General features: G+C 49.3%; 1 protein-coding gene across 2 annotated transcripts in view; it reads left to right on the top strand.

Annotated features, from left to right (window-relative positions):
• Window positions 1–15,574, top strand: part of IL1R2 (interleukin 1 receptor type 2) — a 39,923-nt gene that overhangs the window by 10,074 nt on the left and 14,275 nt on the right. The window contains exons 1-3 of one of the 2 annotated variants that reach the window (XM_073790969.1): window positions 8,369–8,549; window positions 10,136–10,263; window positions 10,772–11,030. In XM_073790969.1, the coding sequence (XP_073647070.1) occupies window positions 8,512–8,549; window positions 10,136–10,263; window positions 10,772–11,030 (425 nt within the window). In that variant the 5' untranslated portion in view covers window positions 8,369–8,511. Of the gene's footprint in view, window positions 1–8,368; window positions 8,550–10,135; window positions 10,264–10,771; window positions 11,031–15,574 lie in introns of those variants that run through there. The other variant, XM_019931236.2, reaches the window with a different exon arrangement.

Below are 15,574 nucleotides of genomic sequence, written 5' to 3'. Positions count from 1 at the left end.
ACCTACTTCTAGCAAGGAGTCTGAGACCTGGGGAAGCCATGTCCCCAGGGCATGGTGGGGGGGGCGGCTGGCCCACACTCGCTGGCCTGGGGGGGTCTTCACGGGTTTCCATGGAGGTGTCCCTGGACCTGGCTGGTCACGCAGTGTCCTGCTACATCGGCTGCTGCGGTTCCTGGCTGGGAAAGCCGGGGTCTGGTCTTTCAGGGGAGGCAGAGCCGGTGCAATGGCTGATGTGGCCCCACTATGCCCCTTGCTGGCTCCACGGTCCTCTGCATCCCTTGGCCACGGCCTCACTTCTCCCCTGGCTTAGACTGGCCACGTGTGCAGGTGGTAGCCCAAATATTTACCAACCCGCACGGCAGGAGTACCAGCCAGTCAGAACAGGTGCTACCCTACGTTGCTAGACCATGAGGATCTCAGGGGAGCCCCTGGAAAGGTAGAGGGTGGAGAGTTCAGGGCTTAAGTGGGTGGTTATTTGCCAACTGGTAAAGACATGTTTCCACAGTTGGCCACACTGCTCCTTAGGGACTGGATGTCCTGCATCCTCTAGGTCACCTGTCCATCATGGCAGCCCCATATCAGCTCAGATCTCAGTTTAGCCCCCCCTTCTCCACTGGAAGCACAGGGGAGATCTGAATCTCCTCCCAATCAGCAAAGAACTGAGGCCAGCAGGGAGCTAACCCTAGCATCCCTCTACCTGAATAGGCCATGCCATTATCTCCATCCTTCCCCAGAGCCCCCATCTGGGCAATGGCTCCTTACTTTACCCTGGTGGGATTCCTCTAGGGACCTAATTTGAAAGCAGAGGAAAAGCCCCTCAGCTTTCAGCTTCCCCCTCTCTCTACCCTCTGTCTCTTTGCACTCAGGTTTTGAGCCCAGAAGTGGGGGCAGAACGCGTTTTCCCTACTTAGACGTCCCCTATGTCACATCCACTTCCTTCTCTCCTTTCCAAGGAGGCCTTTGCTCTTCCCCTTTCTTGGGGCCATAGTGGCTGAAGACTCAGAGGCAATGAGCAGGGAAATACACTGGAAGGTAATTAGCATGTTAGCCTCATCACATACATTACTCACTGTCGCATCCTCGAGAAAGAAGATCCTGTGCAAAATTTCAACTGTTCTTCACGATTCAGGGAGATCATTACGGACATCACCTGTTTTGTGCTGGAACACCTGGATACCCTCAGTAGGACACAGAGAGGTGGAGGGGACCGTTTGTGTCTGCTCTTAAAGGCCTCTGATGGCTGTGCTCTTTGGTTCTTGCATCTGTCTCAGTAGTTTTTCTTCTCTGTTATTGGGTAATTGGCTGCCACGTCTTTGTGGGTGTGTTTTCCCACATCAGCTCTCTCCCTCTTTCTGATTTGCTACCTCTTCTCTGCTTCTGATAGAACATTCTGGTCACCTATCACTGCGTAACAAACTGCCCCGGAATTGAGTGGCTTACGACAAACATTTTATTGTAACTCACATACTCCACAGGTCATGAATTTGAGAGGGGCTTAGCTAGGCAGTTCTTTTGCTCCATGTGTTTCACTTGAGATCAATCAGTGGTACTCAGCTGGTGAGTGGACTCATCTGGGGAGCCTAAGATGCTTCACTCTGGGGAGCCTAAGATGCTTCACTCATATGGCTGGGGCTGGGCTGGGACGGTCGGCCTGACCCCCTACATGTAGCCTCCCTCCCAGCAGGTCTCAGGGCAGTTGGACAATTCACACGGTGACTGGCGTCTCCCAGAGCCAGCGTCCCAAGGAAGCCGGGTGGAAGCTGCGTGGCCTTTTCTGACTTAGCTTCAGTGTTCGCTCAGCACCATTCTGTTGGTTAGACTTAAGTCACAGTTGGCCCACATTCAAGGGACCCCTTGACAAGTTGGACTCCACCTTTTAAAAAAAATATTTATTTATTTATTTTGGCTGCGTCAGGTCTTACTTGTGGCACGTGGGATCTTTCATTGCGGTGCACAGGCTCTTCCTTGCAGCGCACGGGCTTCTCTCTAGTTGTGGCACGCCGGTTCAGTGCTTGCAGTGCGTGGGCTCTCTAGCTGTGGCACGTGGGCGCCAGAGCGCGCGGGCTTAGTTGCCCCACGGTATGCGGGATCCAGTTCCCTGACCAGGGATTGAACCCGTGTCCCCTGCATTGGAAGGCAGATTCTTAACTACTGCACCACCAGGGAAGTCCCTGGACTCCACTTTTGATGGCAGAGTAGCCTGGTCACATAACAGAAAACAGTAGGGAGATATTGTTGTGGCCATCTTTACAAAATACGATCTGCCCCTCTGAGAAGCAATAGTCACATTCATGTGAATAAAGAGACAGGTTCTGCAAGAGAGCTTCACATTTCTTCTGTGAGTCAAATAGACATGACTTGGTGCCAGGATCAAATGGACTATCTTTCAGCCGTTCAGGATTTTTTTGTCCTGGTTTCTTTTATCTGTGTTATATTTTAGATGGTCATGTTTTCTGGATAACTGATCATTTCAATGTCTGCGACATTTATTACTCTCAGATTACAAGGGTTGAAAGCAACATTCATTTCAAAGGGTGTGCATCTGCTCATAACCAGTCTCCTGTCCTACGCCAGCACGGGGCGTCCAGATACTAGTTAACATTCCCCGGTGAGCAGCCCCACAGAGCTGAAACTCCAGTACCCAGGACAACTCGGGAGTCTTGAGTCCTGGTTTGGCCAGTTGCTAGCTATGGGACCTTAAGCTGGTGGGTTGATCCAATTCAGGGGTTATCTGACTGAGCCCCTGACTTGGTGCTTTAGAAATTAAAGGTGTGCCCAGGAATGAAGCCTAAACTCAAGTTCAGACTGACCTTGACCCTAGGATTTTACACCTGGGAGGGACCTGGGAGTTTCTGGCAGCCCAAAGCGTTATTTTGGAGATGAAGAAACTGTGACCCAGGTTGGGTAAGTGGCTCAGTGGTTTGCCTACGATCACATAGCAATAGCTGATGGTCAAGTGAGGACAGGAATCCAGCTTCAATCTCCCGTTCTGTGTGTGCTTAAAAACTCTTGTGCTAAGATGTCTGAATGAAAGCATTAGCATCCCATAATAGGCCTCGAATGTGTGTGTGTGTTTATGACTGTGTGTTTGCAATTTAAGCACACTTCTATAATATGGGCGTACGCACACGGGCTCATTGATTCCTTTAGGTGAAGTTGCACACCTCTCTAGAATAGCACCTGGTGAGCTATTAGCTGTGCTGTTGACTAGGACACCAGAACATTCTCTGGCTGTGTGATGGACCTTTAGCTGTAGTGAGGCAGAATGCAGACTGTGGAAGCTCTGACTTCTCACTCAGGTCTGCCAGATGTGTGCGCCTGAGCAAGTTACTTGCCTCCCCAAGATTCTGGGTCTACTTCTGGAAGATGCTGAAGAGAGCGACCTGTTGTCGAGGGCTTTCTCCGCGTCAGCACTGTGCTGCCCTCTTTATATAGCAGATGCCCTCCTGTGATGCACGTCACGCTGCAGCCACTTTACAGACTAGCAGACTGAGCCTCACGGAGGCACTGAACCCTCCGCCTAGCCCAGAAGGAAGGGAGGATTGACACTCGCTCTGCCAGACTCTGAGGGCCATGTTGTTCCCTCGGCGCTCTCCTGTGTAGACTCCCTAACCCTCAGGACCCTTGGAAGATGCAGAAGGACTTCTTCTGAGCTGTCCCCAGGGGGGAATCTGGCCAGTGAGTGGAACTTAGGGGGAGGAGAAGCTGCATCCTAAAATGACAGAAGTTTCTGATCATGAGTGGTTTCCAAGACTACAAGTGTCCATCTTACAAGGGGCAAGCGTGGCCGTCTATGGAGGATGCTGGTTTGGGTGGGCTGCTAAACTTAATGGCTCCTGGAGTCCCCTCTAGGTCCAGGTACTGATGCTCCTGCAGGGCTGAGGACCAGTACCGAGAATGTGGACTGCGTAAACTCAGGCTTACATCCTACTTGACGATTCCATTAGCTCTGCGACCTTGGGTGACCTACTGAATGTGTCTGAGTTGGTTTCCGTTGCTTCATGTTTATGATGGGGTTGACACGCTCTACCAGACCCACGGCCTTTGCCCTCTGGAGTTGTTCAGAGCGATGAATCCCTGTCACACAAACATCAGGCTGGGAGAATTTGAAGCTTGGTGGATTCGTACCGTGGCTGCCGAGGGTCTCACGCATCGAGCTTCCCTGTCTGTCCTGTTGGGGAAGGACGGCGACTGTTCTGAGCTAGAGGAGTGGTCTTGTTGGGGGTTGGCCTGCGGGAGGGGCTGATGCAGGAGGAAGGTGACGGAAGGGTCTTTGCTTGATGGTCCAACCCGCCGGGGGCTCTGAATGACTTGGGCTCGCTGGGAATGCAAGGTGTGACTGGAGGATCTGACGGAGACGGAGCGTGAGCTGGGCTTATTTGCTGAATCTCTTGGTTAAGGGTTCCTGGGGCAGAAGCTGGTCAAGTTCAAAAGGTTTGACAGCAAAAGGGTGATTTTATTTATTTTTTATTTAAAAAAATTATTATTGATGTAGAGTTGATTTACAATGTTGATTTAGTTTCAGGTGTACAGCAAAGTGAATCAGTTATACATATACATGTATCCCCTCTTTTTTAGATTTTGTTCCCTGAGAGGTCATTACAGAGTACTGAGCAGAGCTCCCTGCGCTGTACAGCAGGTCCTTATTAGTTATCTATTTTGTATATAGTAGTGTGTGTCAATCCCAATCTCCCAATTTATCCCTCCCGTCTCCTGATAACCATAAGTTTGTTTTCTACATCTGTGACTCTATTTCTGTTTTATAGATAAGTTCATTGGGAAAGGGTGATTTTTTTTTTAACATCCTTATTGGAGTAAAATTGCTTTACAGTGGTGTGTTAGTTTCTGCTGTATAACAAAGTGAATCAGTTATACATATACATATATCCCCATATCTCTTCCCTCTTGCGTCTCCCTCCCACCCTCCCTATCCCACCCCTCTAGGTGGTCACAAAGCACCGAGCTGACCTCCCTGTGCTATGCGGCTGCTTCCCACTAGCTACCTATTTTACATTTGGTAGTGTATATATGTCCATGCCACTTTCTCACCTCATCCCAACTTCCCCTTCCCCCTCCCTGTGTCCTCAAGTCCATTCTCTACGTCTGTGTCTTTATTCCTGTCCTGCCCCTAGGTTCTTCATGACCTTTTTTTTTTTTTAGATTCCATATATATGTGTTAGCATACGGTATTTGTTTCTCTCTTTCTGACTTACTTCACTCTGTATGACAGTCTCTAGGTCCATCCACCTCACCACAAATAACTCAGTTTCATTCCTTTTTATGGCTGAGTAATATTCCATTGTATATATGTGCCACACCTTCTTTACCCATTCATCTATCGATGGACACTTAGGTTGCTTCCATGTCCTGGCTGTTGTAAATAGAGCTGCAATGAACATTGTGGTATATGACACTTTTTGAATTATGGTTTTCTCAGGGTATATGCCCAGTAGTGGAATTGCTGGGTCACAAGATAATTCTATTTTTAGTTTTTTAAGGAACCTCCATACTGTTCTCCATAGTGGCTGTATCAATTTACATTCCCACCAACAGTGCAGAAGGGTTCCCTTTTCTCCACACCCTCTCCAGCATTTGTTGTTTGTAGATTTGGAAAGGGTGATTTTAAAGAGAAAGATACTTGTTGGCAGAAAGTAAAATAGAAAGAGAGTGCATAGCCCTTGGTGGACCCAAGTCTGAACCTTACCAGGTTCTCCCTGGTCAGACATTCAGCCCAAGTGGCCCAGTGCCTGGTTCTGCTAAAGATGGATCTTCCTGTGCCATGGGTTCCGGTAAGCGACTCTGTTCCCACCCCCCCGCCAACCCCCCGGCCCCATCAGGGTCAAGGACATGCAGGTGCTGTCCTTATGACACAGCCATGCAGACCAGAAACAGTCCCACCGTGCTGCCCCTAATTCCTTTAATTCTGGGGGGAAAGCGCTAGCTTCTCTCTTTTCTGTAGAACAAAAATAGTTTGTGGACTTCTCTCAAGCATTCTGCTTTTGCTTTGAGCCAGTACATTTTTCAACAAAATCTGCCTCAAACCTGGTCATGTATTTCCCTGTATCTGAAGCTAGAGGATCTTCCCTACCCCTCAAATGCCTAACTTCCTGTGCTTCCCAGAGACTTAGTTCCAAATACTTTTTATTTTGCTTCAGCTTTGAATTAAAAAAAATATCCAAGCTTAATTTTGATGTAAATATTTATTTCGCCATAGGTTCCAGAAGGTTTTATACCACACGCCTGAAACAACATGTTCAGTTTTTTAGGAATCTATTTTGCAAACTGAATGTGACTCAGCAGTTGGTATAAGCCTGGAGAGTTATTTGTCTTCCTTAATAGTCGAGATCTGTCACCTTGCTTTTGTGTTTTGGATGACTGCCTGACTCAGAGATGGACAGTTGCCTGAAACCTTCTGGGAACAAGGTGAAGATAGAAATAAAGAAAAGTTTCATCTTCTGGGTGAATGAAGAGAGAGACTCAAATATACTAGAGAATCAAATTTTTACTCCTTTTAAATGCCTGAAGATTTATTTCTGGAGCTATCGTTTACTTATTTACTCTCAGTAAACTTTCAGGTGTTCAGGGGAAAGTGTGTGTGTGTGTGTGTGTGTGTGTGTGTGTGTGTGTGTGTGTGTGTGTGTGTGTGGCCCAGGTGGGGCTGGGATCCAGGCAGGTGGTTGGGAGGCCCAAGCCCCACTTCTTGAACTTAGGGGGAAGTTACTATTTACATCAAACTTAAGCTTGGAAATTTTTTTTTAATTCAAAGGTGAAGCAAAGTAAAAAGCATTTGGAACAAAGTTTCTGGGAAGCACAGGGATGGGGGACAACAAGGGTGTCCGGGGCCCAGAGAGAGAGAGAGAAACAGACAGACAGAAAGAAAGAAACAGAGAGAGAAAATGAGAATAAAGCAAAATGTTAAAAATTGGTGAACCGAGGTAAGACTCATACTCGTGTTATTATACTATTCCTGCAATCTTTTAGTCTGTTGGAATTGTTCAGAATTAAACTAAAAGGTGAAGTAAACACCTACACACCCTTAGGCTCCATGTGCCACCCTTGAGCAGGAGGCAGACCCAGGGTCACAGGCAGGTACTGTCACCTGGGCCTTAGCGAGGGCCAAGGGGGATGCTGCTCAGGTGCTCTCCCCCTCCCCTCCCCTCCCCTCCCCTCCCCTCCCCTCCCCCTCCCCTCCCCTCCCCTCCCCTTCCCTCCCCTCCCCTCCCCTCCCCTCCCCTCCCCCTCCCCTCCCCTCCCCCTCCCCTCCCCCTCCCCCTGCCACTGGCGCCCCTGGCTCAGGCTGGGCCATCAGCAGTTTCCACCTTACTGCATTATTTTTCTTCAATTCTTCACACATTTTTCGGGTCATTTTCTTATGCCTGGCCCTGCTTCGCCTCCTATTCTTCTGTGCGTTTACACTGAGTACTGGGAAACACGGTTATCTGACAAAGGAAAACATAAAGCCAGAATTGTAACTCAGATGCTTGGAACGAGCTACCTTTAAAACTTCTTTCTTCCAGTAAGAAGGTCACCTCAGATTCAAGCAGAAATGTCAAATTGCCTGTCATTTAAAGACACGTTTAAAGAAAATAGGGCAGGAAAATAGCATTTTGCTTGCAAACTTCTGCAAAACGAACTTTTCCCTCTGGGCCTGCAAAGACCGACCGTCTCCCTCACTATGGCAGTTCTGGGTACAGCCCGCTGCTGAGGTTTCAGTTGTTGAAAACGATCACTGCTATGTGCTTGTGGTTTAATCCTCTGAAGCCACTTCCTGGAGAGGTTGCAGTAAAGCGGCTACTGTGCCAAGGTTCACAGAGAAGAACCGAGAAAACCGCCTCGGCCTGGGATCTGGCGCGGGGCGGGGGGCGGGGGGGTGTTGGGAAGCCCGGGCGGGGCTTGGGGGTCCAGGTGGGGCTGGGGGTCCAGGTGGGACTTGGGGGTCCAGGGCTGGGGGTTGGGAAGCCCAGGCGGGGCTTGGGGGTCCAGGCGGGGGTGTTGGGAAGCCCAGGTGGGACTTGAGGGTCCAGGTGGGGCTGGGGGTCCAGGTGGGACTTGGGGGTCCAGGGCTGGGGTTTGGGAAGCCCAGGCGGGGCTTGGGGGTCCAGGCGGGGGTGTTGGGAAGCCCAGGCGGGGCTGGGGGTCCAGGCGGGGCTGGGGGTCCAGGGCTGGGGGTCGGGAAGCCCAGGCGGGGCTGGGGGTCCAGGCGGGGCTGGGGGTCCAGGCCAGGGGGTTGGGAAGCCCAGGAGGGGCTGGGGGTCCAGGTGGGGCTTGTGGGTCCAGACCGGGGTGTTGGGAAGCCCAAGTGGGGCTGGGGGTCCAGGTGAGACTTGTGGGCGGGGGTCCAGGACGCAGCTCTGAGCTCCTGTCTTCTGATGGTTCCCCATTGATGGGGAGGGGGGTTTCTAGAGTGCAAGGGTTACTTCCTCTGTCTGCCAACCCTGCCCTGGCCAGTTAAGAGCCATGTGGTTTTACTAGGAGACATTCAGAACTGCATCTGTGCCAGGAACAGGGAAAATGTCAGACTCCTTCAAGGATGTGGGGAGGAGGTACAGGTAAGGATGTTTTTTCTGGATTCACTCATCACTCCCAACTCCCTGGTAGACTTTCAATCGTACACATTCCCTGGTAACTTCTGGAACTGGGCACTGTGTAGTCCACAAAGGCTGTGAATAAGACCCAGCCTCTGTCCTCAAGGCCGTCCCCACCCGTGGGATCCAGACAAGCCACAGGTGTGCTGGATGGCCTGATGGCTCCCACTTCATCCCCCTCCTGGTGTAACTTTGCAGCTCCTCCCACTCCAGGTGGGGGTATTTCCTGGTCCCACAAATGGCAGTTTGGCCACGTGTCTTGCTTTGGCCAACGGAATGTGGGCCAGAAAGAGTGAGCTAGTTCTGAGCGAGTGCTTTCGCCCACATCGTTTGAGTTTTGCCATCACATGAGAAGATCATCTCCCAGGAAGTCACTGGTCCAAGGAGGGCGAGACACCCATGGAGCTGACGTGGGTCCCACCTGAAGCTTGGAGCCGAGACTAACCCAGCGTAATCTAGGTCAGCCAAGCTCCCTCGGACACACAGACCTGCGAGCAACAACAAACGGCTGGTGTCGCATGGCATTCAGTTCGCGGCTGGCTCGTTAGCAGTATTGTTGTGGCAGCAGCTAGCGTACAACAGGCGACTGCGATAAAGCGTGGGAGGGACCACGGGGAGATGCCGAGGGACCACGGGGAGATGCCGAGGGACCACGGGGAGGTGCCGAGGGACCACGGGGAGATGCCGAGGGACCACGGGGAGATGCCGAGGGACCACGGGGAGATGCCGAGGGACCACGGGGAGATGCCGAGGGACCACGGGGAGATGCAGAGGGACCACGGGGAGATGCAGAGGCATCTGGTACTCCAGCCTTGGGGAGGTTGGTAGGGAGGAATGCTTCGTGAGCTTGTATAAATTATTCACTTTTTGGCCCTCATTTTGCTTTTCCCTCGGGGATGCTCTAGCTCAGAGGGTCTGCTGAATCCCTCAGCGCGTGTCAGAATTGTATGTAAACTAAGTTAACCCATAAAGACTCTAGGAAGAGTTCTCTGACCAGTAAAATATAAGGAACTTTCGACTTCTGGTGATGCATTCACTCATCCCTTCACTCAACGAGTAGGTGTTAGGAGACAGCGGTGAATAAAATAAAGTAGGGTCCCGAGCACATGGAGCTTACATGCTGGAGAGAAGAGACATAGTTAAGGATAAACGCCATCGGCAGCAACAGAGCAGGAAAGGAAATAGAGCACTGGGGCAGAAGGTGGTGCCACTTTACGGGAAGGTCAGGGAAGACCTCACCAAGGGTGATGCCTGAGCCCAGACCCTAGCAGTGGCCTTAGGTGACGAAAGAGCCTATCAGGCCAAGGGGCAGGGAGTGCTAAGGCACGCTTCAGGAGAGAGAAACACTTAAGAGACAGACTCCTATTCCAGTGAAAGTTGCTGTAGAGGAATAAATTCAAATATTTGAGTTTTCTTGTTAAAAAATCCAGGCAAAAGGGTTTTGGTCACCAGGGGAAACCTCCGGAACCCATCCCAGGGACCATCCTCAAGGGGTTCTCTGTTTGGGCATCAGTGGTTCTTGGTGACCCCTCCTCTGTGTCCTCCTCTAGGCTGCGGGGTGCTGGGCCTGCGGTCTCCACTTCCTGTGTCCTCCAGAAGTTCCCGGGAGTGATGTTCACCTGGTCCATGTGGTTGCTGTGTGTCTCTGTCTTCACCATCCGGCCTGAGGAACACATGGGTAAGAAGTGACTCAGCTGGAGGGGACGTGCCTGCAGCTTCTCTGGGGAAAGGAGTTGCTTCTCTAGGGAGGTTCTGTTGTCCTCAAAAAGCAAGGTGTTGGTAGGTGACGGAATCTTCCTCTTGCCCGTCTCCTCTGGTTCACGAGCTTGCCCTGGGCATCGGTCATTCCTGCCAAAGGAGCAAACCGAAGAGACCCTGCTTTTGCCCTTGACAAAAGGTGCCTTTGGATTTTAACCGTACGACCTGCTGCAAGGAAGCTGAACTCAATCAAGATCGACTTTGAATGACAAAGCAAAAATAAGGCCAAACTTTTTTTTGTCATCGTGTGAACCTGACTTAACTTTTCCAACAAAATGTCGATGGGACTTGATAGTAGCCCTAACCTTGTTATTTGGGGGTTTTGAGATCTCTGTGAGAGGAGGGGTTCATGGGGCCCCCACGTTGTCCGGGGCACGTGGCTTCCTCGGATGGACCCAAAGCCTGACTGTGGGTTCTTTGTCATGCAGTGGCTGCAGGAAGCTGCCAGTTTCATGGCAGGCATCCCAAAACCAGGTTCAAGGTAGAAGGGGAGCCTGTGGCCATGAGGTGCCCCCAGGGGCCATACTGGGACTCTGCTACCACCCACGTCAGTGTGACATGGCGTAGAAACAACTCCGCCACGATGGTCCCGGGGGAGGAAGAGCTGCGAGTGTGGGTCCAGGACGGCAGCCTGTGGATTGTACCAGCCTCGCGGGGGGACTCTGGCACCTACATCTGCACTGTCAGGTCAGCCCCTCTGGGATGAGGGTGGGAAGGGGGGCCCTTGCGGAATGGATGCTTGCATGGCGTTTCCGTGACAACCTGGATTTCAAAACCCGGCGCACAGGTGGGAGCCCACCTTACGTCCGCTTCACTGTCACTGAAATACCTCCTACCTGAGAGCCTGTCCACAGATGTCCTCATGGCGCCCTCTCTCCCTTCACTTGAAGTCTCTGCTCAGGTGTCCCCTCTACGGAGAGGACGTCCCTGGCCACTTTATCTAAAGCAGGACTCCTGTCACTCTCCCCTTACCCTGTGCTTATGTTCCCTCATCTGTCACACACATATGTGTTTTGTGTACTTAAGGTTTGTCTACCCTGTTAGAACGTAAACTCCAGAGGACAGGGACTTGGTTTGTTTTGTTCACTGCTGAATCCACAAGGACCCAAGAAATAGATGTAGAACGCTGAGTAGAACAGGGGACCCAGGTGAGACTTTAGGAAGAAGTTAATCCAACTGGTTATTGCACACCTGGGGGGACCAGGCTCGCTTACAAAGTTCTCCCAGGTGGTGGGTGTGGAGGTGAGGCTGGAACCCACAGCTCCTGACCTGGGGCGTAGCCCCCTTCCTCATTGCCCTGTTGCTTTTTTTCCCCTTTAATTGTGGTAACATAAGCATAACATTAAATTTACCATTTTAACCCTTTTTAAGTGTACCATTCAGTTGTGTGAAGTACATCCACATGGTTTGCTCCAGAACTCTTTTCATCTTCCCAAGCTGAAACTCTGTCCCCACTGAACAGCTCTTCAGTTTCCCCTCCCCATCAGCTCCTGGCAACCCCCATTCTACCTTTATTCTGTCTCGATGAATTTGACTATTCCAAGTACCTCATATTCCAAGCACCACAGTCTTTGTCCTTTTGTAACTGGCTTATTTCACTCAGCACAATGTCTTCAAGGTTCATCCATGTTGTAGCAGGTGTCAAAATGTCCTTCCTTTTTAAGGCTGAAGAATATGCCGTTATATGTACAGTTGACCCTTGAACAACGCGGGGGTGAGGGGCCCCGACTCCTAAAGTCAACAGTCTGCGTATAACTTACAGTCACAGCCTTCAGTGTCCACAGCTCCTCAGGACCCTCAGTTTTGTGTCTGTGGATCCACCCAACATGGACTGTGTGATGCTGTAGTATTTGCTATTGAAAGAAATGTGTGTGCAAGGGGACCCACACAGTTCACACCTGTGTTGTTCAAGGGTCAACTGTACATACCATATTTTGTTTATCCATCTATCCATCAAGGGACACTTAGGCTGCTTCTGCCTTTCGGTTGTTGTGAATAATGCTGTTTGTACATGGCTGTACAAAAATGAGTCCCCGATTTCAATTCTTTTGAGTATCTACCCAGAAATGGAATTGGTGGATCGTATGGTTGTTCTATATTTAATTTTGAGGAACTTGTATTGTTTTCCACAGTGGCCAGACCATTTTCCATTCCCTCCAGCAAGGTACAGGGTTCCAATTTCTCAGCATCCTTACCAACACTTATTATTTTCTGTTCTTTGATAGCCATTCTGATGGGGGTGAAGTGGTATATCACCGTGATTTTTTTTAACATCTTTATTGGAGTATAATTGCTTTACAATGTTGTGTTAGCTTCTGCTGTCTAACAAAGTGAATCAGCTATATGTATACATATATCCCCACATCCCCTCCCTCTAGGTGGTCGCAAAGCACCGAGCTGATCTCCCTGTGCTATGCAGCTGCTTCCCTATTTTATATTTGGTAGTATCCCTGTGATTTTGATTTGCATTTCCCTAATGATTAGTGACCGTGAGCATCTTTCCATGTGCTTTACTGGCCTTCTGTGTATCTTCTTTGGAGAAATGTGTATTCACGTCGTTTGCCCACTTTAAAATCAAGTTGCTTGTTTATTTGTTTTTGAGTTGTAGGAATTCCTTATGTATTCTGGATATCAATGCCTTACCAGGTATATGACGTGCAAATATTTTCTTGCATTCCATGGGTTGCCTTTTCACTCTGCTGATAATGTCCTTTGATGGACAAAAGTTTTAAATTTTGATGAAGTTCAATTTATCTAATTTTTCTTTGGTTGCCTGCGCTTTTCATGACATAGCCAAGAAATCATGTCTAATGCCATGAAGCTTTCCCTCTGTGTTTTCTTCTAAACATTTTTATAGTTTTGGCTCTTATGTTTTGGTCTTTGATCCATTTTGAGTTAAATTTTGTATATGGGTAAGTTCACGGGCCAACTTCATTCTTTTGCATGTGGCTAACCAGTTTTCCTAAGATCTTTTATTGAAAAGACTGTCCTTTCCCCATTGAATGGTCTAGGCATACCTTGCTGCTTCTTGAAGGAGAAAGTTGCAGGCCTAGTGTTGGCAGCCTTAAACATTTCCTAAGTTAGTTCTTCTTTTTTTTTTTTTTGTGGTATGCGGGCCTCTCACTGCTGTGGCCTCTCCCGTTGAGGAGCACAGGCTCCGGACGCGCAGGCTCAGTGGCCGTGGCTCACGGGCCCAGCCGCTCCGCGGCATGTGGGATCTTCCCGGACCGGGGCACGAACCCGTGTCCCCTGCCTTGGCAGGTGGACTCTCAACCACTGCTCCACCAGGGAAGCCCGAATTAGTTCTTCTGAAAGGATTAGGGCAGACCATTGGCGTGACTGGGAAATACTCTTCTTGGCCTTGTTTCTTCAGCTGCTGCCTCTCTTCCACCCCAAGGCTCTAATTATCCTCACCAGCCAGCTTCAGAGTCTCCCCAGATTTTATAAATTCATTTGACTTAAGGAGAAACTGTGCCCATGAGTATTTACATTTAGAAAGACAGCCAAAGAAAGGACATTCTCAGCACAAAGAAATTACTGGTGAATGGGAGAATTTCAGACAATATCAACCCCAGTCCTAGATGGTGTGTGTGTGTGTGTGTGTGTGTGTGTGTGTGTGTGTGTGTGTGTGTGTGTGTGTGTGTGTGTGTGTGTGTGTGTGTGTGTGTGTGTGTGTTTTCAGTCCTGTCAATGGAAGCAGGCAGACAATCTCATATTTTCATATCAGAGAAATGTGGATATCTGATTTTTTAAAAAAATATATTTTATTAAATTTGATTTCATCTGTATTTTTCACTTATTATTTTTTATTATTAAAACAATTAATCAATATATTTATTTTTAGTTTTGGCTGTGTTGGGCCTTTGTTGCTGTGCAGTGAGCAGGGGCTACTCTTCGTTGTGGTGCACGGGCTTCTCATTGCAGTGGCTTCTCTTGTTGCAGAGCCCAAGCTCTAGGCACATGGGCTTCAGTAGTTGTGGCACGTGGGCTCAGTAGTTGCGGCTCGTGAGCTCTAGAGCGCAGGCTCCATAGTTGTGGCGCATGGGCTTAGTTGCTCCACCACACGTGGGATCTTCCCAGACCAGGGCTTGAACCTGTGTCCCCTGCATTGGCAGGCGGACTTTTAACCACTGTGCCACCAGGGAAGTCCCTGGATGTCTGATTTTACAATAGCTATAAATGCATCATTTTTCTTTCTTTTTAGTGTCAAAAATTCTAACGTTTTTCTAAGGAACACTATGAGGAAAACTTAATAGCATGGTAGAAATAGGATGGAATTTGGAGTCAGAATGATAAGGATGTGAATCTTAGCCCTCATTTGCTACCTGGTAGGACCTTGGTCTTATTATTTGATATTCATGGGCCTCAGTTTTCTCCTTTGTAAAGAGGTTTGTTGGGAGGGTTCTGTGAAATCACAGCATATGAAGCATAGAGTATGGGGAGCACCATTGTAGGTGTCAATATGCACATGGAAATGGCCTTTCCTTCCCCAAATGCAAGACTTATTTACTACTGAAGTGATAACATGCAAAAATGAGGGAGATGTGAGCTGAGTCATATTTGCCTTAAAGTTTGTTTTTATACGTGATTAAAAAATTTCTGCTTAATACCTTATTTTGTTTTGTATTCTTGTAGAAAAAAGAGGTCAGAGATTGAGAGGCCAGGGAAACCCGATGTGGGTTAATCTTTTGCAGCTCGTGGGAGAGTTCCCCTGGCTGACCTCTAAAACTCTCTTCCAGCTTCAGGATTGGGGTCTAATAGAGCAAGAATGACCAGCAGCTGCTATAGTGCCCTTTGGCATTTACAGTCACAGGGCATAAAATGGCCCTGCTCCTGTGCTGTTTATAATTTTGTGACCTGGAACCCACATAGCTGTTCTGTCCATCAGGGTGGGCAAGGTGATGCTGCTGGGCTACGCAGCCCCCAAGTCTCAGTGCCAGGACCTGTAACCCCACCGTCTGCTCTGGATGGGGGACAGGACATATCTGGTGGATGGCACAAATGACAACCACCTCTTTGCTGTGGGGCTGCCACACTACATGGGGAATATGAGTGGTGATCGATCAAATGATTTCCCCACCCATCTTTCTTTTGAGTTATTTCCACGGGGGGGTCTGTTGCCCAAGGGGGATGACCAGATCAGTAATGCGAACAGGTTTGTAACTCTCAATATGTCTCGTAAGCTTGGTGTCTGGATGTAATGCCCTGATTTACAGGTTTTCCCACAGCCC

Source organism: Tursiops truncatus, chromosome 14 (genome assembly GCF_011762595.2).
Source record: "Tursiops truncatus isolate mTurTru1 chromosome 14, mTurTru1.mat.Y, whole genome shotgun sequence".
NCBI lineage: Eukaryota > Metazoa > Chordata > Mammalia > Artiodactyla > Delphinidae > Tursiops > Tursiops truncatus.
The sequence above is the reverse complement of the archived record's forward strand: the minus strand, read 5'-3'. Positions and strand labels throughout refer to the sequence as shown.